The following is a 25,732-nucleotide window of genomic DNA, read 5'->3' on the forward strand; positions in this document are numbered from 1 at the left end:
GGGTGCCGCCGGCTCCCGCTCACAAGAGAGCTGAGTCACCCGCCGTGGGGTATCCTCACCCCGCGGCCCCTCCCGCCTCGGCTGTGCGGAGGACAGCTCCAAAACGGCGGGGCTCGGGGCTCGCTCGTGTTCGTTTCATCGCGTCCCCTGATAATGTTCCTGTCCCACATCTATTCCACCCACATCTAAAATTCTGTTAAAAATAATATCGTGAGGTACTGTTTGTTGCTATCAGTTAAGAGGCAGCAAAGCTAGTTACTTCAGCTTGCTCCAGGACACAAAGTCACTGATGATGCTCAAAAAAAGGCCAGAATCCATCTTGTGCTTTCTGCTGAAGGATAAGTTAGAAGGAACTTATGTGGCTGTATGATTTTGAGAACCAAGAGGGAGGTCTTCTGACAGAAATACTTTAGTGTTCCCTTTAGAAAAACAAACAACAATTAAAAAAAAAAAAAAAGAAGAAGAAAAAAAAAAACCCATAAAACTAGAACATTCATTAGTTGTTGGAAGTTAATTAGCCACAAGCTTTCCATGAGAAGTAAAGGGTGTTTATCAATTTCAGAACATCGTGTTACTCTGTATGTAGACAAGCTGTGTTTTCCACAGTCAGTTACGTGGTGCAGAGGATATTAAGAGTAAATGAGCAGAGCAGAACTTGAAAAACACACCCACTATTATTAATACATTCTCAAATTGGCAGGCAATAGATTTTTAAATTGTTCTTTCACCTTCTGTGCAAGGCAATTTGCCTCACAGTGATGAATTAGCAGCAACACTGTGCTGAGACTGTTTCCACTGGAAGGTTCTCATTATCATTCAGGGGTTTTCTGGCTCATCAGTGCATCGTGGGCAGCATTTCAATTGCTGAAATGTGGCCCAGAACTAGAGGAAGGCTAGAAAACACTCTATAAACACCTTTTCTTGGATTATAAGATTGATCTAATTCTCAGCTAAGAGTAGCTTCTTTGGCTGCAGTGCTGCTAGTCCTTAAGTATCCCAGAGGAAGTGACATCCCCTGTCTTTCTCTTTGAATCTCAGTACTCTTGTTAATCAGCCGAGGAAAGAACAGTAACATGTAATGGACTGAATGAGCTGAATGGACTGAATCTTCTCTCAATTGAAGAGAATAGATCCCTTAATCCCAGTAGCACAAGGTTGCAATCTAAGGTTTGGATTCAACTTTTATTATTCAACAGCATCTTCTAGGATAAATTAAACCAACAATCCATAAGCAGATCAAGTTAAACATCTCAGACAGATGATTTTCAGTTTTGAATCAAAACATTCAATTTGTAGATATTTGGCATTTGTTCTATGCAGATGTTGCTTAATCAGAATTCTAATTAGAACCAGTTGATAATAAACCAGCATAAATATTTTCAAAATACTGAAGTTTTTGTTGCTCTGATGATATTTCCAGTAGGGAACAATTCTGAACCTGAGTGCAGGAACTCATATCAGATATGTCATATCAGATATAGTGAAATGAATAAGAAAACCTGAAATTTTTGCTCTGCAAATGGATATTTATGGGCAATATCACATACAACTTTACAATATTATGCTTTTGTGGAATGAAAAGAATTACCAGTTTTTCACACAGAGGTGGTGACGCACTGCAATGTGTTGCCCAAGGAGGCTGTGTATGCCCCATCCCTGGAGGCATTCAAGGCCAGGCTGGATGTGGCTCTGGGCAGCCTGGTCTGGTGGTTGGCAACTCTGCACATAGCAGGGGGATTGAAACTAGATGATCATTGTGGTTCTTTTCAACCCAGACCATTCTATTGTTCTATGATTCCATGATTCTCTGATTATATTTTCAGAACCTTAAAAAAAAAAAAAAAAAAAGAACATGAAATTGGATTTTTGTTCTTCAGATAATTTTCTGTCAATTGTCCCTCTGCTTCACATTATTCCATTCTGTTCGTTTGGCAAATACCTTGATACGTCATTTAGTGTTCCTGAATAGTCTGAGCTCTGTGCAGTGCAAAGCACATCACCTTTAAAAGCACGTGATCTAATAAAACTTGTGACAGTCCTTTCACCACTTCTGGAATTTTCTCTTATCCCTCCAGAGTTAGAGTACAGGCATCATTATTATTTTTTGCTCGTGTTTGGCTTTGTATTGTTACCGGAGAGCAAAGCGTGTGAAGCTTTCTGTGTAAATCAGTAGTAATAGTGAATCAATTCGTCCTTTTCACTGAAGCTTTGATAACTCACTTTTTCCAGAACAAAACTGAACACACACTAGAGTTTAAGAATAGATGTATTAAAATTCCAAGTATCTCAGACGGTAAAAAAGATTATTAATCTGTTCATCTTCATCTCCTGAAGATGCTCACTGTCTGAATTTACCCAATCTCTGACAGTTTCATAGACAGATCTCTACAAATAATTATTTCCTCAGCTCTTGCCATGATGCTTGTACCCATTGAGCTCTATTTGCTTGAGCACAGGACCAAATCTGACATTGCATTGGAAGCTGACCATGTATAACCTGGTGTTCTCATGACAGATTTACCCCAGGAGAGGCAAGCAAATGCCTGTGTTAGCTAGCCCTCCACTATCTGTTACTGTATATTATCTTCACACATAGCTCCATCGGGTCAGATACAACAGTCCACACTTTTGTTAACAAAAAACACAGACTGTTCTGGACATCAGGAACAAAGGAGGGAATTTCTCACAGCTAAACGGGGGAAAATGAGACAACACAACATTTAGGTATGACACAATCGAGTCAGTGTTGCTGAGGTTTTGATATTTCCTCTGGCTAAATTAGGGTGAAATGACACCAAACAATTAAATATTTATTTGTATCACACTACAGTGATTAGCACAAGATGTAGTGTATATCCATATATACTTATGCCCTATTGCCAACAAGCTATAATGATAAGCCTTGTGTTAAACTGTAATATAACTTTAAAAGAGAGAGAGGAGAGAGAGAAATCATAAGAGAAAATGAAGATTAAATAGCAGGGAAAGAAAACTCGGATCACTACCCTTGGTTCCAGTGTAATGTCTGGTCCAGTAATATTCAGGTGGCAGGTGCACACTTCACCGCTGAGTTGTAGTCCTTTATATTTATTGCCAAATAGAGATGTTTTTCATTTGTATCTGTAGTTTGCATGCAGTGGAGGAGTAGGTGGGATTCAGCATGCGCAGATGTGTGGAAGGAGGAAGAGCAGCATTGACCCCTCCAGGTGAGATGGGGGCTGAAGAGACCCTGTCCCTTGTCACGTTGGTCATGTAGGCTTCTCTCGCAGCAGGGGAACTTGCCTAAGCAAGGAAATAGAGCTGTCCATCTTCCAACATATTCTGCACCGTCTTTGGCAAGCACTTTTGGTTCCCTAATTCCAAATGCAAACTAAACACACAATTTTCTTCTTCAGCACTAAGCAATGCACCAATGGTTAAGACATGGAAGACAGTTTTAGAGATTTTCCACAGGACTTTACAGTGGTATTATTTGATGGCTGAAGATTCAGCCAGCTCTTCAAGGACAGATACTGTGATGCCTTTGATGAAAGCTGAAGATAATTTCTTGGTTAGATCTTCCGAGTGTTTCTCTTTACTTATCAGAATGTTTCTAGCCTTGCCCAGATTTATTCCACAGAAAATTTGCTGATGTCAAGTTGCCTTTTTAGTAATTATAGTAGTTGCACCTGTTGGTGCAGATGAGCATTGATGGCATGTTATTAAACCTATCTGAACCCTTTGCGTGTCAGATTGATTTACAATGGACTCAGATAAACACTGAAAAGCCATTGACTTTGGATAGATGCCTCTATAGTCTGCAAATTAAAGAAAATGGAAAGAAGCAGTACTGATGCAAATGGCTGTAAGTACTGTAAGATTAATTTATTTATTACCATCAGCTCTTCTTGGTGCATGGATATTTCTTTGTCACACCACTAGACATTGCAGGCTCCTGAGATGTGCACCACGACAGAGATTTTATCCACATATACAGGAGATAAATTGTAAGATATACTATACATTAGTTATGCCATGTGCTGCTGGAGCTCAGAGCTCACTGGTCACTTATTCAAGATTATGGAGCCCTGGGATGAGCTGGTTTACTTCAGGGTCAAGTCTGGAGAAGATTTTAAGTATTGGTTTGTCTGGGACTCTCACCATCGTAGATAAGCCATATTCATGAAGTAGCCATTATTTTCTTCTCCTGAGCATATTCCAGAAAACATTGGTGGAGTGGTTGTGGCACTTCACTGTCAAGATGCCCATCTTAGCCCTCACTCCTTTCTCAGATGGGAGCTGCCCTCACTATAAATGGATATTTGCAACTTGAGCAGCTGTATGCAGTGCTACACAATGTCCCACTGTACACAAGAGGGTCCAAAAGCAGGCATATTTCAACAGTGTTACTAAGATGGGCTTAAAGATTTCCTTGGACCTTTGCACTTTTTAAATCTCTACTCTAAATCACTAATCACTGCAAGAGAAGTAGCAATTAAATATAAAAAGTATGAACTGAGGGTTCAGTCCCTTTGGTACCAAGCATGCCTGCATATTGCTGGTCCTATATACATCTGTGGCAGCTGAGGGTACTCAGCACCTCACAAGTTCAAATTATGAAGGAGAAAAAAACTTTTCTAGTCAAGAAAAGCAACAGAAAAAGTGGATTTCTTGTGATTACTGATTGAATAACAGATTAACAGTAGTTGACAACAACAGCAGAGACATCAGGAAGTTTCAATTTCTGTTGACTGTTGATATAGCACATATTTTATTTACACCATCTCCTGCCAGAAAAAATCTACAGGCTATTGGTGTCAATTTCTAGAGAAGCACAGACATCTCTGATAGCCGCAGTTACAATGAGGGATGTGCCAAATCCACGTATTTGAGATGCACTGGATGCCAAATATTAGAATTGTTTCTCCCTGGCTGGCAAGTACAGATGCTTGTAAGGGTGAGACAGCAGCTTGAAAGCAGTTATGGTAGCTACAAGATGAGTGGGAGAGATGAGAATACTGCCATTAAAAGCAACTGACAGCTTGGTGAACAGAGAAGCAGCACTGTGAGTTTCATGTTCTTCGTCGTATGACACTTTTTCTGTCGTCATTTAACAGCATTTACAGGAAGATATTGACTCCGGTCTGTTAGAGTTTCTTTTCTTGCAACATATTCTACACTTTTATCATTCTCTTATCAGTATTAAAGTTATCTTTGTAACAAACATTTGTGATTCCCAGAGTAGATAATTAAGACTCCAGCTGAGAACTAACAGCAGGAATAATAAGCTCTTACAGCCAAATCTCATGGTTTTCATGTGAATGACTTGTCAGTAATACAGCAGGAAAAGAAAAACAGTGCTCAAGAAATAGGAAGAAGGTGATGCAAAACATAGATGTAAGCCAAAATATTCCTCTTAGAAGGAATCAGTGGGCAAATCCAGGTAGAGTCATAGCAAGAAAGATTCCCGGATCTTGTTCTTCACTATATTGCAGACAACAGAGTCACCACAGCAAAGATTATTGTTGATTTTGGGAAGAGACTGCACTGCACATTGTGGACCTAGGTGACTGTTTTTATGAACTTTTCCAGGAGAGATTAAAAAAGCTCTGATTGAAAAGAGAACTTGAAGTAAAAGAGAAGATGTTGAGTGCCAGCTGCCATTTCACTGCTGGGAGGGGAGTAACCAATTTGTTTACTGGTAATTGAGGTAGCTTCTTAATGTGCACACCATATCAGAATCTGAATACTAAAATGACAAAGCTACCCACCAATTCTTTATATGACTGCACTTTTGGGTCTTGGTCTCCACAGCTGTGTGAAGTCAAATTGAGAAAGCAGCAGCTGCTGCTTTTACTCTCTGGACCATTTTTAAAACAAGAACACTCAGTGCAGACCTTTATCAGGCCCTGTGGCCTTTCTCTGGCAGCGGCCAACAGCAACCATAGGGAAGAGTACATGTACATACATCATTTTCCCCTTATCACTTTATAAAAACACTTGGTCTTCCCCCAACAGCTGCCAACAAATACTGAGTAGAATGTGCTAGCAGTATCATGAGATAGATGCTACCAGACCAAGTTATCTAAACCCATTTTCCATGTAAGACAATATGGCACCCACTTTCACTCCTTAGTAATTAGGGTTGAATATGACGTGTTATGAAAGGATTAGTTTTTAGTCAGGTTTAGTTATTGGTTTTTGGATTATTATTTTTTTTTAAGAAGTGGTGTCAATCTGTTCAGACACACAGAAATACAGACCACCAAACTCAGTGGCAAAACTGTATTTATTTGTAAGTGATGAAATCTGCAGTTATCCATGAATACAAATAATATAGAAGCAAAGACAGAAGTTGTTCCAATGTCAACAAGGCCATGCAGGAATCACTTGAGTAAAAATCACTATTCTATGTGATCTCTTACATCTGAAGTAAAACTAAGCTCCTAGCTCTGTAATTTAGAACGCACAGAGAATCTGAAGCTACTGAAAATTGTTGACCATTCACTGTTCATAGTGAATTACATGGGCTTAGTTTTCAAAATCTGTGTTCACATCAAACAGAATCCAATATTCTTTTCTAATATTTTTCATTCAGATAGCCTTTGTAATTTTCCTGTGACCATATCAGAATGTCTGTATATCATACGTGAAAACATCTGAATACATGAATAAAGTGATGCTGAGTTTCATTCCAGAGTAGATCTATTTTCCAGAGACTTTCATTTCTGGATGGGTGAAGAAGTAATCATGAAGCTCAGGAGACTGTGTGAAGAGGTATCTTTCCTTTTCCATCATTCCTGATTGATTTAGATACTTAAGTATCATATTGTTCATTTTCTTAAGCTCTTCTATGTTCTTCCTTTCAGATATGAGTCTGCTTGATATTTGGTCCATCTTGTTTCTAGTTTGAACTTGGAAAGGAAAATACATCACATTAAATTGTCAGCATTTAAGTTAAAAGCATCACTACCCTCTCTTGTACTCCCATGTGAGATTGTTGGGAATTATGACAATATTAAACAGGAAAACAAAAGCAGAATCCAATGGGAAAAAGTTAGGCACCTGTGGATTAACCTGCTCACTGAATTCTTTAAGTGTTTATATATACACTTTTTTGTAACTACAGAGCAGTGTAATACAACCAAATACTCTGTCTCAGACATATTTTGCAGTCTCCAGGAGTGTATCCTTTCCATTTGTGTTTGTGAGAAAACGTGTTATTAAATGGCTCCAAGTTGCTATTTCTGGGCACTACTCACCTATGTTTTTCTAGAAGCACACTTAGTAAAGCACAACAAAGGCTACAGCCACAGCATTTGCTTTCCTAAAGCATTTAGTTTAAAGGAGAATTCTTGTAAATATTGGCACTGAAAGGCGGTGTTCCTCTGGAATACCAGTGTGCAGTACCCATTATATACACTTCTGGAGCTACTGTACCATTTCCAAGCCCAAGCAAACTTCTTTAATCCCTCAAGTAACCTTCTCACTATTAGTTATTTTACAGTTTTTCTGCTTGAGGGGCACATTACTCATTTATCTGCACACTTAGCAGCAGCCCGTTAAATATATCTGAAATTCAAACAGTGGATGTTTTAATTAGTGTTTTACAATCATGCCACTTAATGTTTTGCTTGCGTATTTGTCTTACGCTTTGTCTCTTGAGAGCTTGTGAGCAAGTTCAGTCAAGGTTTAGGATTTTCTCTCAAGAAGGAAAAAAGGATTTTTGCTAAATTCCTACTATAGAGTAAAAATAATCTTAATTTCTCATGGATTACAATTCTTTCAGAATGGACTTGTGCATGAAAACAACATACCTCATGCTGTCCAATGCAATCAGTACAGAAAGCCCCAAGACGACAAAGGCTCCATAAAGTAAGGCCATCTGTAGCTCTGAGCTCAGCAATGTTAGCTGATGTATCTCAATCAGTCCAGCCCAAGTGGAGTAGTAAATATGTCTACAGACTTGATGCTATTATCTGATTTTTTGTTTATTTGAGGTTTTCTTAGTTCCAAACACTTTCCCATCAGTTCTTAGCTGCAGTTTTCAGGTCTTTCAGAAAAAAGGATAATATCTAAAAGGAGCTTGATTTAGGTGCTAGCTTTAGTGCAATTCCAGTTTCAGTGAAAAGTCACTAATACTGAATTTCCTCTGGAAATATACAAAAAGCTTAATCACTGCCATATAGTTGTCTTAAAAATTCAATTTAATATTGGAGTTTCCAGGGACAAACCTTCACACTGCTGAGCTCAATTCTTGACAGCTGTTTAAGCTGACAAAACCTCTGCACAAAGAACAAAGTTGTGCCTTGTAGCACAGAGAACAGAGGCTTGTGCTTCTATACTAAGGACCCACTGCCCACACCTAGCTAAAGACTTTGGTCATGCATATACAGCAGTAGGATGTTATAAGGTAGCATGACACATTTCAGCAAAGTTCTTCTCCATAGTCCCAAATTTTTAAGAATCACTGTTTGCTGTACTTACTTATTAAGAATATTACAAATGAAACAATTGCCAAACTGACAATCAAAGTAAGAATGAAGGCAATGAAGAAGTAGCACTGGTTTCTTGTTTTGCTCCCTGTTAGGTTCTCTCTAGTACCACCAGTGCTCTCAACGTCCTCACCTGTAAAGAGATGACAAGTCATTTGGTGATAAAGTTTGATCAGTTTCATTAGAATAAGCACGACATTAATTCTATGATCCTATGAAATGTGGCAACACGCCCTAATGATAATAGGTGAAGTCAAGTGAAGACCATGAGAAAGTTATGCTTATTTCATGAGATTTCAGAGATTTCATGGTAGAAATCTCTGACAGTTTTGCAACTGAGCCTGTAGTGAAAAAGCTGAGGGAAGGATGCATGTGCCATAGTAGTGCTCCAACAATGAACAAACCTGGGGCTGAACAATTGGCTGAACTAGCAGGAGATCACTGGGAATACCTCAGTTTTTCTTTATTGCATTTAACGTGCTCCTGCATCAGGTAAGATTACATTTTTTAATATTTGGGAGGCATTGTGCTTTTTTCCCTTAGCATTCATAACAAATCATCATATACTATGCACCTGCACCAATATTGCTTTCTAATTAGAATAAAAAGGAAGGTGACGTCCTGCTACTACTCTCAAGAACAGTAAGCTATCTACAGAGTTCTCAGAAATATTCCATGCTTGCTCTGCATGATGAATGCTTCATACTGGCTGAGCTTGCCAGGCTACAGTGCTGCAAAGAATCACTGAACACAGACTCTTGTCATGCTGCAAAGAGTGGGAAAATTTTTATCGTTTAAAACATGAAGAAATTTTTGCATGGCTGCTACCAAGGCAATCCAAATGTGTTTACATTTTGAATAGCTTTTAACCTGCTAATGTGTTTGATTATGCCAGGTCATACTAAGCTATTGGATGAAAGGATTGCCGTGAGTACTGCAACACTCCTGAAACATCATTTTTTGACCTAACTGGGCATCTGCTATACTGCTAAACAGATTGCTCATGAGAATGTAGTATTTACTAAACTGAAAAGTACGACACAGCTCTCATTGATTTTCTGGCAAGAGAACTAGAATTTCATGCTGCTGAATAAGACAAATTCAATATTTATCTTACCTAAATCTTTCCAAGCTTTAAAAAAACGTTAAAAAAACAGTAACTCTCTGTGTTAAAAAAGAATAGTTCTAGAAGAATACAAAGCACTTTACAAGTGGATTCATAAAATATGCATTAGGCTACCTTTATTTACTGTTGAGTAGCAAAAAGTTATTTAAATATGGAAAGGTATATTATATATATTAAGCTACTTAACTAGAAGGATTATTAACGTATGGCCCTTTGAATCCCAAACATTCTGTAGTTCCATACCTTCCCTTCAGTGAATTTTGCCATTACAGTAAATAAAACCTGATCTCTGCTCTCCGGTGACAGTGAAGGAACCCAAGAAAATGGCATGAAGATGTGTCAGGGGTGGTACAGACTGGATGCCAGGAAAAGATTCTTCACCAGAGGGTGGTGGGCACTGGAACTGAGCTTCCTGGCGTACAAGGAGCGTTTGAACAACACTGTCAGACATACAGTCTGAGTTTGGGGTGATGCAATGCGGACTCTGGAATTAGGCTTGATGATCCTTGTGCATTCCTTCCAACTGGGGACATTCTATGACTTTATGATTTGAAAAGCAATAGAAGTGGAAGAGCTCATATCACAAACTAAAGAGATTCTGTGAATCAAAATGCTTAAAAGCCTCTTAAGATGCTTCACACTTGAGTCCTTAGGAGATATGCCTTAGAAGAATGAACAGAAATTCACCGGCATTTCTATTGCCACCAGTGAATTTTAGTGCTTGGGAAGAGTTACAGTGCTATCCATGGAAGAAGTATAGACTGCGCAGTACTAGAGAAATTACCCTGTCTGATGGACTCAGGTGGAAAAGAGGGACAAATTCAGGCTTCACAGTGAATCTTTAGTCAAATGTAGGGATTTCCTAGAACCTGACACCTGAAGCAGTAGCTAAACCATTCATATGGTTTAAACTATGCCTTTTTTTTTTTTTTTTTCCTTAAAATTTTCAATGCAGAGTTTGACATATTCATCTATTGGGCTGTTAACACCTGCGCAGTACGATGTCATTAGTGTTTTCAATTTATTTTATAGCCTATTTGTGTGCAAAGAATAAACACGAAACATTGCCATACGCACCCAGTGGACGCTGAAATTCATCTGGGCAAACATTTAGTTTGTTCAGGTTGTTTAAGGAATCAACTACGTAAAGCTTTCTTTCTTCATCAGTATTGGGGAGGTTAATTTCCAAAGAAGTTTTCTCCATTGTATCTAGAAGAAATTATAATTAAAAAGTTAAGCTATAAAGATGTAAATTGACTGGTAATAGTAGGTGTCCTGATGTGAGAAGCAGCTGTAACAACCCCTAACATTTAGAGATTTGAAGGACCAGCACACTTGAAGACATGGCTAACCCAGTGTGTTATTGTACTTATTCTGACAAAGCTTCATCTCTGCATCGTATCTGTGTACCTGTGAATGCACATTTATGTATACATGTACACATATATACATATAATTGCACATATGTATGCATATATGTATGTGTGGAGAGAGAATATCTGTTTCACTAGTATTTATTTGGGCATTAGATATTCAATCATATAACTTCTTCTAGTTTGGTGGATACTTATTAAGATGAAGAGTGATACCTGACCACAGTGAAAGTCAAATCTTCACCAGCATCAACAGCAAGGATGTCACATAGATCCTGCACTTTCAGCACAGAACTATTCAGTGATGAGACATGGCCACAAGGCAGGTATGGGTATAGGGGGTAAGAATAAGCAAGAATACAGGTCTGCCTATGCATGCACCTTGTAGTGTCACTGTGAAGTTATTATTTGTGAATAATGGGGGGAAAAAGTTATGAATTAGTTGTACTTCATATAAATGTTAATTATGGATGAGTTAAAGTCTGATGCCAAACCTTTTCTTCAGACCATTACGCTTTGCCTTAAGAAAAACACTGATTGAGGCCTAACAAGAAAGTGTGTCAGTGCAGTCTGGGTGTGTGAAATGTTTCAGTGATTATACAAATTCAGCTATGAAGAATAAGCACTACCTAAACAGGCTCCTCTATGTGTTGAAGCACACAGTTCTAGCCATCAAGAGATGCAGTCGCTCTAACAAGGCAACTTAGACCACACTGGTCACTGAAAACTCCCACTGCAATTACTGAAGAAAAATATGTTTCTCCAGGAAATATGCCTCTTCTATTTAGATGTCATTCTAGACCTTAGAATTGCAGTCTAAAGATACCTTTCCTTGCCAATGAATGTAAAGCTGGAGCTTGCAATGGTTAGTTTAGCCCTAATGTTGAACAAATCTTACACACTGAATATTTTATCAAATCCCCACGTTCAGTCTTGCCTGCCAAACACAACTTAGCACTTCATGAGATGTAAGCCTCACCCTGATGAAAGATGTTAAGCACCTACAGGTGATTTCTGAATCTTAGACAAGTTGAATCGTCCCCTCGACATGCCACCCCCTCCGTCCCTCTCCAATAAACAAAAAAACACTGCGACTGGATTCCTAACTCAGCACTTCACTGGAAAACCTAACTAAAATGTTTGAGGAATACAGGCATAAATGGCTATAGAAAACACCTTTCCCTTACAAGAGAAGATTGCCACAATTCCCTCAGATTTGAGCACATAGCTAAGCATTCCCTGAGTTTTAAGCACTGAAGAGTAAGTGCTTAAATCACTCCTGACAGTGGGAGTTCTAATAATGGAAACTGACAGGCCTACATGTATACTTTTACATTTATATTTAGTAGAGCAGAAGACAAGCTTGCAGCTTGTTTTTTTCTCCCTTCAGAATTGCTGAAAAACACAAAAATAAGGTAGCAGAGGTGAACTGTACCTAGCACCTGACTTCCCTTTGTGCAGCAGTAGCTTCAAGGCAGAAGGTTGTATGCACTTCCATTGCCCTGGAACGTCACATGGTGTGGGATCACGCCTCGGCCAGCCCCACTGCCACCTGCACTCTCACTGCGTCTCCCCACAAGCACACTCATGGCCAGCTGCAGCCACACAGAGCCGTGCATTCCTACAACAGCATGCTCAAAGCTACCATCTCATGCACAAACGCTTCTGGTTATTTTTAGCTTCCAAAGAGCAGTTATTTCTCTGGGATATTCTGATTAGTACCTCCCTGCAGCTTCAGGAAAGACTCCTTAACAGCTTGAGCTGTAATAAATGTGAGTACCTTTCATACATTGCTATCAGTGGAATTACACATTTCTAATTTCATTGTTATTTGAAACCGACTTCCTCACTGTGCATGCTACTGCGGTGAAGGAAAACCCTATGTTTTATTTTCTGGTGATATTTCGAATAAATGTGAGAGGATACATCAGTGCTACTGGCCAAAGGTATTGACGAGTCTTCCAACAAACTAAAACATTGGATTGGTTACACTTTGCCAGTCTTTCTCGCACTTTAACCTTCTTTAAAGAACTTTTCCTCATTTGATTTCTAAATTTCTCCCTAGATTGTTGTAATAAAATTAGAACTTAGCGTGAAGACACTGGAAGTTCTCAACAGGAGAAAAAGAAAAAAAAAAAGAAAAAAGAAACAACAAAAACTAGCTTAGAAGGAATTAAAATAACAAGAAAATGAAATGTTACTTACAACATAGCCACGTTCAGGTAAAAGGCCAGTGTGGAGGAACTCAGCCCGTGCCAAAGCCCCAGAGCAGAACTTGTACTGCTGTTCCCCTCCACTTTTAGCCCCATAGGAGCCTGTCAGCCCCTGCAGGACCCATGAAGGCAGTCATGAAACAGACTGTCTCTATGGATCTATATTTAGCGTTAATCTCAGCCAAGCACACTGACTTCACCGTATTGAACTGTTTAAAAGGAAACCAGCATATGCACAGCTCTTTAATATATTGGAATCATTAAATATCCTATAATGGAAACATAATGCGTTATTGAAGATCAATATTTCACTAAACCTTTGCTTTATGATTCCTTTTTAAAACTAGTTTGCTACGAAAAAACGTCATAGCGATATTACTGCAGTTATGAGTAACGAGTTTGCTATGCAGAAGTCATTTCTACATGACTGCAGTTATATGTACTTTAAAGGCATCAACTGGAAAAGTTACTTTCCTCCTCCAACACCTTACAAATTCAAATATATTACCACCTGGACCGATCTGTACAGCACCCAGAAAAAACACTCTAAGCTGATTGTGAGTACTGATAGTTCATGGAAAGACTTTTCAATTGCTGTTTTTTTTCTGTTGCTAACATTGCAGAACATAATGTTACAGCACACCACTGACAGGCAGCCGATGCTAACAGGGAGCATGGGTCAAAACAACAAAACTTTTCTCAAGCAATTCTCTACTTCCACATTAACGTATGTTAAACTGACCATGAATACACTTTTCTTTCAGGAAAGAGCACAAGGTGATGCACCTACTGACTCAGTTTGCCTCTATATTGTGACAATCTCTGAAGCTGCACTATCAGTAGCTGTACCAGTAATGCAGCTTGCTCCCTTCTTGTTTGGTCCCCTAAAAACCCTCCATTCAAACCAGGACATGCAATCAATCAATCAAGATTATCCCACTTCCATCCCTGAAAGATTCCTAACACCATCCTAACTGCAAGGCAAAAACTTAACGCTCTCCTGTTCTAAGCTTGGAAAAGTCTAAAATATCACCAGATCTCGAGCAGGCAGCAAAACAGCCCATCTCCTCCCCTCTTAACAGCCTTGGACGCCATCCCAGTCTCTGCAGCTGGCACCTACAGCATTCTGGGGGAAAGGGGAACCACGTGCCCGACCATCTGCACAGAGGCACTGGATGCTTCGCAAACCTCCGGAAGCACAGGAAGGTCTCACAAGCGCTACTCTGTGCTGGTGCAGTTCAGCAAAGGCGACCACCCACAGCCAGAGACCAGCAGGCTTGTAGGAACAAACGATTCAAGGGGAGAACCACGAGCCTTAGGCCAAGCAAGTGCAGTCAGTTTGACGTGGTTCAGAGATCAGGCTGAAACAAGCACATGCGTTTGCAGATGGTCTGATGCAGCAGCTCTGGCTGATCTTGGTCTTCACATAAATTCCCTCACTGTCCCCACACAAGTCTATTATCAGCACATTTCAGTCCTCTAGAGAGGGAAACTCGATTTAAGGTGTAGTTTTTTATATGGAACAGGGTATTTAGAATGACTCTGGTCAGGCAAGAGAGATTTTGTAGCACCAAAACTAGAAAAACCCTTAGTCCGCAGATTGTTGCCCATTACCAAACTGATAAGAAACCAACAACCGGCTGCTATGCAGATCACATACAAGATACAGCTCCCAAACAAAGCAGTTGTTTCAGGTAACACAGTTAAGACCACCTTGGCCACACTTTGCAACAGGCAAGCAACAGTAGTTGTGTGTAAAATAAACCCCTCTCTTTCACCATTTAGGTTGTACTAGCACTATAACTTTTCATCAGAGTAGTAACCAAATTAAGACAAAGAATACAGTGAGAAACATCTTTATTCCAAAAATTAAACACCTGATTTCAAAACATATGAATCCTTATTTTACATGGAGGCAAGTAACTTTTTTACCGCTTCCTTGTGAGTGAAGGTAATTCAGCTCCACAGCTCCCTTCACAACATAAGTTCATACTACAGAGGAATTTATTTGTTCATCTGCCACTTTCAGTTTTAAAAGGTACTAAAACTCATTTCACATGAACAAGTTCATCCTTCCATATTAACACAATCTTACCCAAACACCTGGTCAATGAATCACTTAATTTACCTTACTATAAAGTAAGTAATCAAATCTGACACATGGCAGTTGATTACATGTATGCACCCCATTTAACAGTTGAGTTACAATATGTTCAGGTTTGGATCAAGTTACCCCTAATCCAAGTGTTACAATGTACCCCACACCCAGTCTTACATCTATGTACAGTGTATATGCAACTGAGCGACATGCATTCTATTTACAGATTTTGTACATTACCCCTGTGCACAAGTGCAAGCTGTGACTATTGAAATTAAAAAAGTCATTCAAAGGTTACAAATTTATTTTAATTATCAAAGACTTAAAATTAAGCTCCACAGAGATCTAAAAAAATTCCCCCACATCTGCTCTTTTGTCACGGCATTTACTTCTTGCTTTTGTCCGAGCCTTGAATGCTGCTGAGTTATATAAGTGCTACAAAATAAAAAGAGGAATTAAGTTAATCACACAGTTGTTCAAAAGGTCGACGTCCCTCAGAGATTCATTTTAATATGCAAACATTTAAAGGGAACTGTGTAAGACATGTACATGTTCATGTTTGCACTGCCAACGTAACAAAGGCACCCATCCTCCCAGTATCTCTTTGTCACTAGGGAGTTCAAGGAACTGTTTCTATAAAGACTCAGTTTATACTATTTCCTGAACATCCCCACCCAAAAACCTAAAAATCAGACACCAAATCAACAAACTAATCAGTCCTCAGATCCACACTTGGGAGTACAGCAGAAGGTGCCAATGTAAAAGCTAAAGAGCTCAGAGACACCTACAAGCAAGACTTAGTTTCATTTGGGACAATATGGGGCTTGGTTTCAAGGTACAAGCTTAAAGTTTGCATCTCCTAAAGTCTATGACTTGAACACTACTTAATTCAGGAGAACTAGCATGATACATAAATACATGAAGGTGCAATAACCTACCCTTTCAAATCGGGATATCTTCATTGTCTTAAGAGTTGCAGCATCTAGCATGACTGGTGGACCAAGCTCAAACACATTCCGGAGAAAGTCATTTGACTAAAGGAAAAAAAAATAAAAAAAATCACATAGCAGGTTTCCCTTCCAATGAAGGTGAAAAAGGGCTGTTAAGAAATACCCGTATCCCAGTAAGAAACCTCTTGCAATTAAGCCAGGGAACACTTCTTCCTTCTATCAGAACGAGGTCAAGAACTAAAACTGCCCTCCTGGGAAAAAGCACAACCACCCCCACTGATTTTCATATGTCCCAGCAAGTAAGACACTGCTCTGCTACATCCTTCGCACAAGTTTAAGTACCTGGACACAGATCTGTATGTTTCACAACACACCAATTTGTTGTATCTGCATGTAGAAGCTACATTTGAAAAATTTAGGATATTTGTTACGTGCCCACACTTCGCTTAGTTATAAATGGACACTGCTTTGTAGCAGCCATCTGACTACACTGTTCTACTGAAACGAAATTCGGGAGAATATTAAAATACATCTCGATACAAGATACAGGCAGGCAAGCAGGGCTTTTACTTTGCCAAATTGAAATGAACAGCAAAGTGTTTCAAAACAGTGGTTTTTTATTACTTTTTATAACTCCTGTCTTATAAAACTGGTAACATGAAAAACAAATTTAACTAGTTCCACCCACAATTTTGATTCGCTGTTCCAATTACTAAACAGGGAAGAGACAATCCCCAGACAGCAGCAGTTCGAGCATGTGACAGCAGCTCACCTGCAGATGATATTGCATCCCTGACCCCAGAATCTCCTTGAAGGTATCATAAGTCTGTTTTTTAACCCAGCAGTCAATATACATGCGCTCAGGTCCAAATTTCACTGTCTCTGTAGGAAAGTCTCGCTCCTGTCCAAAATGAAAGGAAAAATCACTTACAATTTCAATTTAAATATTCTCCAGTACTTTATTTTCATTAGGCTCATTCTGCACATCAAAATTTCACAAATAATCTAACATGCATACTATGTAAGTCTTATCAATTCATAAGCCAACATGCACCTAAAGTTAAATCTCATCTAGAGACTTGAAGGTAATGTTTCTCGTCAGAAAGCTTTTGAAGAATATGTAACTGACTTTCATCTTGAAACTGACTTAAAGAACTGGGCTCATCTCCAGAAAAAATAGTTCTGAGCATGAGTCACTCTGTGTCAAATTTATATCCCACCTTGAAGAAAGCTACACTGGTGACAGTGGGATGTAAGAGGTGCCAGTAAATGGCTCAGATTGCTCTGCAGGTAGTCTCAAAGGTCAATTCAAACAACTTCAAAGCCTTCTCCTTGGCTTCTGCAATGCACAAGAATTAGGACAACAACCCCCACCTACCAATACACAACCTTTTATTTGGCTCTCAACAGAGGAACGTGCCTCACTCCTACACTCCTTTTTGTTCATTATGCACATATCAATTCATTACAAGATTCTACATTATTTTACAATAACCTGAATGTACTGCAAAGTTTTGTATTAAAATAAAAACTGTTTGTGATATAAAATAAAAGGAATTTAGTGTTTATAATACAATGCTTAGCCTCTTAACCAGAAAAAGCCCGCTTCAAAATGAAAGCCAAGTTAAGAAAGTAAAATTTGACTTTGATACATTCTTAAAAGCAGTTCTGTTTAACATAAACTAGCAGAATAATCTGAAATGTTTAAAATCTCTGCCCCTTTCACAGAAATTCCAGTTCATCACAGGAGCATTTTGATTCAATTGTACACTACAGTTACAGTCAATGCACTCAAGTAAGACGGAAGAATTACCTCAACAGCTCGCAGGACATCTCTGAACACAGATCGCTGCTTTCTTTTATCTACTTTGGCTCTGTGCTTATTTCCATCAGTAGCTAAAGCTCGCAGTTTCTCTGTTAGAAGTTCCATATCTTCATAAAAGAAATCCTGTTTCACACACACACAAATAAAGCAAAAACAAACAAAAAAATTAAGAAAACATGTTCAAGTTTGGCCTCAGTATCTATTCCTCCAAGAGACTGATCTTTCCAAATTCTGGACATGGAGACCTCTACAGACTGATACTTCATTATTTAAAGAGGCACGGATGTCACTAAAGATCTTCAAGCCATTAAGAATGGAGTCACTAGTTTATCCGATTCGAAGCTATCAACTCTGTGCTGGTTTTAGAGCCCCATGAAACAGTTCAGCTCCTTCACTGTGCATATAAACATATACCTGTCAAGCTGTCCTGCTGAATAATTCCAAGGGCCTCAAACTGCCTAACTGATCTGCTGCTGAACCTGGCTGGGAGTCCTGCTGATAAGCTGAGGGCACTTTCAGGTCATTAGCACAGAATTCATGCCTCTGGAGATGGATCATGAGATGCTACAGGACTGACATTAAGGAAAAAGTAGTCATAAATCTTGCATGCACTAGAAAATGTGAAAATTGTTAGAAATTTTTTAAAATGCATCACTCCTCAGCATGAGGTATTTTCTCCCCTCTATTAACTAGCTCAGTGCAGTTGAGCTGGATGAATAAGCCACTTATGTAAAAAACAAGTATCTCATCCAAACATGTCAGCTGACTGGACTGAATCTACTGCTCAGTTTTTGAAGTAAACTGATCAATGGTAAAATATTTTATTTGCAGACAGCTTAACCAAGTAAAGGATCAAGTTCTGGTTTCACTTTCTTTCCACAGCTGAGACTCAATTCCCTACTGTTTGAAATTATACAGAAGCATCAGCATATCCTTTCAAGTTTTGTAGTGTTAAGTGTATTGTATATCCTTACTTAATGTTCCTCCTTAATTTGCAAACTGACCACAACAGACAGAGGTGCTGTGTGTAATAAAATACTAGCTATTCCTCTCAAGGATACAAAAAAACAATACTAGAAATAAACACTGGTTGTACAAAAGGATGAATTTTCAGCCGAGAACAGAATGGTGCAGGTTAGGAGTCATTAGAACTCATTTCCAAACAGTAAGCATCTAATGAATATTCCCACTATAGCAAATTGTGTTTTATATTGGGGGAAAAAAGAAAAAAAAAAGAAAAAAAAAAGATATTCCAGGGATATTTTCTCCTCTTTAAAAAGCTGGTATTCAATTTAGGTGCTAAAGCTGACATACTGCATTTCTAGTTACACTTATTCGGCATTATTTTATTTTTAATCTAGTCCTGTTGTACACCACTGAAGTCAGTGCAAAAATTACAGCTGAACTGCAGTCAAGTCTTGCCATACATCCAATTATACTGGGGTCATCCTGCTACCAAGAACACACCCAGGGAATTATATGACGCTTACTGGTATCAGAGATGCCGCAGAACACAAGTTAAAGCATTTGTCGTCATCACCTCAATGCAATGAAACAGCAAACCAACACTTACAGCATCTGTTTCGCGTGCCAGCTCAAACAGAAGAGCGAGTGTTTCTCCAGCAGCTATTCTCATGTTGACATCATCACAAGACAGCATACTTGGGAGTTTATGCAAGTGCCTAAGGAATTAGTCATATGTCATTAACATGTTGTTGACAATGCTTCACTGCATATAGAAAAGATAATTACAAATGTAGTTTTCCGGCAAGATGCTCACATTTCAATTTTCTTCTTCACTTCATTCATTGGACAAATGGTCAACAACAGCGTCCATGCTAAGAGCGCACTGATGTGAAGCACAGTACTGGGTGTACTTGATACCCCGTTCGTGTCTCTATCTCGTGGATAAGCTTTTGTGAAGATGTTCTCTAGGCATTCCATAGTAGAGTACAGCTCCTGAAGAGAAGAAAAAGAAGAACATGGAAGTTGCTGAAGACTTGCACATTTTTCTTAAATTGACAATAATAAAAAGTATTTCTTATCCTTACCGTAATGTCATCGGTGACAATGAAACAGCAAATCCCTAAGCAGGTTGCACACTAGACAAAAAACAAACAATTGTCAGTATTTGATGGTGATGTCACTTGACAAAATGCTTAAATCTGACATTTGGAACTTAGCAGAATAGAAGTCTTTATAACCCCAGCTGCTAGGGCATTAATCTCAATAGTTTAACCCAGCTACTCCGTAACATTTAGACCTAAGTTTCTCTCTTCCCTCAGGATACAACATATGCCACTCAAACTTTCACCTTCTTTTTGTACAACATACAAAGTCCTTCCAAAGCAGTGTACATAGCATTCCTTTCACCCAATTATATTAAATCCCACTGGAATCCACTGGCAAAAATTATGCCATTACTACTGATCTGTATAAAATATTTACAGCTGTGGGAAATCTTTCTGCCTCTGTGCCCACTCTTCCAGTTAAATAGTGTGAAAACACCAGCTTCAACAGCCTATCCTGGAACAGTTCAGCTTTTAACTGCAAGGGCCAACAAGACCCTTCCCTACTGCCTGTATTGTTCTTACAAAAAAGAGATTTTATTTTCAAATGCAACATCTGCACTAACCACACAGCATCCTGAACTAAACTTGAAGTTACATGCTAGAACAAGCTTTAACAGCTTTGGTTTGTAGAAGCGACTTCTATTGAAATAATACTACTGTACTTCTTGTGCTAGCAGTACCTATTTTAATGCAGCTAAAGTACACTAGGGAAAGTAATAATGAAGACAATGATAAGAGAAATCAGTTAAAACTCTGATGTTCTGCAAGAGGTTAATGTCAAGAGCTTTGGACTACCTTCAGTTATACCTCAGTTAATACTTTGGGTATACTACTGATTTACAGATGTCTGGGCAAACAAATACCAGAAGTATTCTGTGTATGAAGTATATTATTTTACATCTACTGCTAATAACTTCTTCATGTACATTTGCATAACTAATGTTCTTCTATTGTTAAAATAAATACAGAAAGGTACATCAGAACTGTAGTAGCAAGACTGAAATATTTTGAGTTGAGACGGATGAGAAAATAGGAGATGGAACAGCTCTTGTTTGAAGTCCCCATGTTGAAGGAGAATGGCATTCAACCTTCAGGTAGAGCTTTTTAAGATAATGAAAACTGCTATGCTTCACTCAGAACTTAACATTAGCTGTTTACACTAGTGCAGTAACCTTTAGTTCTGGATTACACAACAGTGAGATTGTTTTAATCTGCCCTATGCCCCTGACTAGCAAGCAAAATATATGAACCTTATAAACACTTACAGCCTGCCTGGCTTGGACACTAGCTGTTCCATCAGAGACGATCTTCTTCAGAATTGGACCAAGGGTCTTAAAAATCTCTTCACTTTCAATTCCCGACCCCATCTGCACGCAGAGAAGACATGCAAGTCCAGCAGCTGCACACAGTTCCTCACTCTTACCTAGACATTAAAATACTAAGGTGAGTGATCTCCTTGTACACTCCTGCCTTCCTTTAAAGATACTTGTTCAAAAATCTTTAAGTAGGAATTCAGAAATGCATACACAGTATTGTTTCTGTTAATTTTCTAGGTCAGTTAAAATAAGACATCTAAAAAAAAATTAGTTAACAGAACTAAAATTAAATGCTCTATAAAGTACTAGATAAGCCTTAAAGATAACTTCTTTAAAACAAGCATTTCACCACCAGTGCTGCTTTCTAACAGTAACCACACTAATTACCTTTCTTTATGCAGCGTTCAATGCTATCAGTTAGTGTCATTCTCCTCTCCATTATAAATTCATATAATATTTTAGAAGAAAAAGCACTTTTCAGACTTTCAAGAGCTGCTTGTCTTGTTTTGGCACTGTTGGAAGAAAAAAGAAGATCTCCTTTGAAATCAACAGCAGTTAAAGCTCAGCCTTTGACTTTATGGTAGCCTCCACCTGCATAGTCCCCACTCAAGAGCAATCTACAGTCATACTGTTAAGTACAAAGCATTACAAATTACCCTCTTCCCTTAAGAAAAATTTGGGTTGGAAATGCATTTCGCAACAGTAAACCAGGCTACTTCGAACTATTAGCAAAGAATTTGATTCTCACTTATTTAAGCACTCAGAAGGAGAAAGTTCTCTTCAGATCCTAAAGAAACACAAGTCCTCTCTAGCATGAAATAATCATAATTTCAATAAGCATCCAAATAAGTTCCCTTACTCTATCAGTAAGCCAGCAAGATACGAGTTCATTTCTTCAAGGCACATCATACCTTTTGTCCAATGTAAGATCAATGAATCCCTTCAATTTGTATTCTAAGTCTTCTTGGGTGGCTTCTTCATCAACTTCAGGCCCTAAACCATAACAAATAGTTTAGTCCTACTAATACACATTAGCAGTCACATCTACCACTAAATACTAGAACTACCAGAAAGTATTAATAAGAAAGTAGTTCATCACAGACGACAGCAACAGAATTTTTCAGCATTACAACTATATCCAACATATCTCCTAGAAATACCTTCATGAAAAACAACCTGTTGATACACGTATGCTGTTTCTATACCTGTTTGGTCCACACGCTAAGAATGAACGTACAAGCTAATTAGGTCTCACTTAGGTTTTGCACAACTGAAAAACCAGTACCCAAGTCAGTAGTGAATTTTCATTCTGTCCACCCCTGCAGTACAGTGGAACATCACTGTTGATGCACTGAGCTCATCAACAGCCTCTCTTCCTGTCCAAGGCTCCCAGCCTTACCCCACTGTAGCAGCAGCAGGCCTTGAGCTCCACCCTCCCAACAGTGTTATTAGCAAGAGCCCAAGAAGAGATGGCAGATGAGACAAGTTACTGCTTCCATAGAAGAGCCTTCTACAGTACAAATCTTGTTCAAAACACAACGCAATTCACTTCACGTCAAACTCTTCCACAATCCCTATCACCTCAACTAAGTTATAAAAATTCAATATCTTGTATGTAATACATCCTAGAATTGTGGGATTTTTTCCCCTCTAAAAATTGTAATTTGTAATTCCAACTGAAAGAAGCTTACCAGTTTTACAGGAGGCTCATGAAATGTGGAGTGTACCAGTAACTTTCTCCACTAGACGAACAATCATGCAGTATTTAACAGAATGGCATTATATTGCTACTGCTACTTACAGTCTAGTATTCATACAAGAGGAACAGACAAAAATTAAATAATATACCATCCTCTGTGAAGCTAGCGGGATCACTGAAGCCACTGCAGTGGCTCATAGTTTCAATTGAAGCATCTTCATCACTAAAAGGCTGCACATTTCTGGGCTGACCACCTGAAAGAAAGATGAATACCAGTTTAGTCATTTTCACATGGAAAAAGATCTGAATACTAAAAGTAGAATCCCTGAGCACATGTGCAAACAAAAAGCACTGTCCTTCTCCCAGCTAACTCCTTCACTCCCACCCTTCCTAAAGATCTGTTTAGCTTTGTTCTAGAAAAACCAAGTGTAATAGGTAAAGAACTCATCTCATTTTCAAAGTATTGGTAGAATTCCTAACTCACTATTTAATATCTTCCTACAATCAAGATCAAGTTTATGCAATTTCCTGTGACTGTGCTTTAAAAATAGCATTTTATTATGTGTTAAAACCAGCTACCTAAAATAGCTTGTTCTAAAATCTTTTCCAATTTTGAGGGACTTCAAGCAGATCTAAGATACACATGCAGGCAAACATACATTACCCAGTTCACTACTGGATTTACTGGATTAAGTGCAGCATGTGCATCAGCAGCAACACTTGACCCCGGGCTCCCATCGACCCTTCCAGCTGTTAAGATTCTAAGCGTAGAGCTGTAGTTTTTGTTCACTTTTAATATTGGTAAAAGATTGGAAGATTCAACAGGAGGAAATCCTTGCAATAAGGCCTCCTTTTACTACCTTCAGCATCTTCAAAGAAAGCAACATTGTTTCGCCAGAAGCTGATCTCTGTAGCTTTCCATAAACTTACCCTATTTTTAGAGCAGTAGGAGTTCAGGTTTGAGCTGATAATGCACTCCTATTGCCGCCTTATCCTAGCTCTTAGTACCTGCCGTAGCTGATTAACAAAATCAATAGTTTTACCGGTGTTTCTTCAACAGCTCTCAGATACGTTTCACAGAACTCAGGATTCTAATCTTCTATTTATTTTTGGATCATTTACAACGCAAAAAAATTATGCCAGAACCCAATGCACAATGCTCGTCTGTGTCAAGCAGGCTTCTTCAGCAGGAGAAGCGGCAAAAAAAGCACCGCCAGCCGTCCTCAAACTGGGATGAGAACAGCTGCACAAGGACCCGGCGAATCGTCTGCTTCAAGTGAGTCAGACAGACGCTATGTCAGCCCCAAGTGAGATTTCTCACCACCCAACAAAGCCCCCACGCTCTCCAGTCACCAACACCTCATCGACCTCTTTTCCGCACGAATCGTGCTCCACACCAAGAGCGTTCTGGAACCCTCCTTTAGGATAAGCGGCCTCCCGCGCACAGACAGCGCCGCGCAGCCGCTGCAGACCCCGGGACTGACGACAGCAGCCCTGCCCGTCTCGGTTAAGACCCGCACTGCCGGCAGCACAGAACCCACACAGAGCCGTGCGTGCCCGGGACGCGCCGCAGCGCTGTTACCGCGGCCCCTGCGGGCCCTCAGCGGCGCCGGGCGGTACCAGCCGCGGGGCGCTGCCGGCGGCGCCAGGCACGTCCGTTGCCCCCCCCCTTCCCCCACTCCAGCGCGGCGCAGCCGGGCGCATGCGCGCTAACGGCGTGAGGTGGCGATCGCACGGCCGGTTCCCGTCAGCCCGCGCCCGGCTCCGGCCCGGCGCTCCGCGGCCACGCCCCGGTGAGGCCCGGCCGGTTGAGGCAGCGCGGCCCGAGGCCCTACGAGGCCGCATGCGCGGAGCCCTCGCCCGCCCGCCCGTCCCGCTCACCGGCCCCCCGCTGGTGGTTGCTCCCTCGCTTCTTTGACTTGGGCATGGTCGCAGCGGCGCTCGGCTGGGCTCGGCTCGGCTCCTCGGTCCCTCTCTGGGTCTCGGTCTCTCTCTGCTCCCCCCCGCCCGGGAATCAGCGACAATCAGCCGATAGAAGAGCAGGATCGCTTTTTATTCCAACGCCTTTGCGAGGCCGACTTCTCGGGCCGGGGCAGCGGAGGTGATTGGCGGAGGCAAGCGAAGGACGAACTGGCGGCGATGGCAGAAATCCCCGTGAAGGCCCGCGAGCGGAGTCGATGCATCTTTCTCCTCTCAGACACCCGGGGCTAAAAGCGCGGAGCGGGCGCCGGCGCCGCTTTTATAGCGCCGAGCTGCGGGGGCGGGGCCTCGCCGCGCGCCGCCGCCGCAACCAATGACGGAGCGTTGCGACAGCACGCAGGTGACTCAGCCGCGCGAGTCCGTGACGCGCGGCGCTGCCACGCGCTCGGGGGGCGTGGCGTCATGGCGCCTCGCGGTGCAGGCTGGGGGCGGCGCGGCGCGGCCGGAGCCGAGTGGCGCCGAGGGGCTGAGTGGGGGGGGGGTGGCTGGCGGCCTCGCGGAGCGCGGGAGCTCTCAGTAGGCGAGGCCTCCTGAGGGCGCCTAAAAATAGGCCTCCGCCCCCCTGCAGGCGCGGCCGGGAGCCGGAGCGAAGAGAGACGGAGAGCG

At 40.5% G+C, this 25,732-nt stretch overlaps 2 protein-coding genes across 2 annotated transcripts; both read right to left on the reverse strand.

Moving 5' to 3' along the window:
• Positions 1 to 6,250: 6,250 nt before the first annotated feature.
• Positions 6,251 to 13,446, reverse strand: LSMEM1 (leucine rich single-pass membrane protein 1). Its single transcript, XM_042872414.1, has 4 exons — positions 13,179 to 13,446; positions 10,678 to 10,809; positions 8,467 to 8,607; positions 6,251 to 6,893 (listed from the first exon to the last, which is right to left on the reverse strand). The coding sequence occupies exons 2-4, from the start codon at positions 10,802 to 10,804 to the stop codon at positions 6,685 to 6,687; spliced, it is 477 nt and encodes a 158-aa protein (XP_042728348.1). The 5' UTR covers positions 10,805 to 10,809; positions 13,179 to 13,446; the 3' UTR covers positions 6,251 to 6,684.
• Positions 13,447 to 15,026: 1,580 nt separating this feature from the next.
• IFRD1 (interferon related developmental regulator 1) lies at positions 15,027 to 25,362 on the reverse strand. The gene is made up of 12 exons (XM_042872413.1): positions 25,028 to 25,362; positions 23,296 to 23,400; positions 22,359 to 22,440; positions 21,835 to 21,959; positions 21,397 to 21,554; positions 20,111 to 20,161; positions 19,840 to 20,018; positions 19,633 to 19,741; positions 18,048 to 18,182; positions 17,007 to 17,135; positions 16,223 to 16,318; positions 15,027 to 15,719 (listed from the first exon to the last, which is right to left on the reverse strand). Exons 1-12 carry the CDS (start codon positions 25,071 to 25,073, stop codon positions 15,630 to 15,632), a joined length of 1,305 nt encoding a protein of 434 aa, XP_042728347.1. The 5' UTR covers positions 25,074 to 25,362; the 3' UTR covers positions 15,027 to 15,629.
• Between the last annotated feature and the right edge of the window lie 370 nt (positions 25,363 to 25,732).

This window comes from Lagopus leucura, unplaced genomic scaffold (genome assembly GCF_019238085.1).
Source record: "Lagopus leucura isolate 7727_CA_CO unplaced genomic scaffold, USGS_WTPT01 Super-Scaffold_100008, whole genome shotgun sequence".
Classification (NCBI taxonomy): Eukaryota; Metazoa; Chordata; class Aves; order Galliformes; family Phasianidae; genus Lagopus; species Lagopus leucura.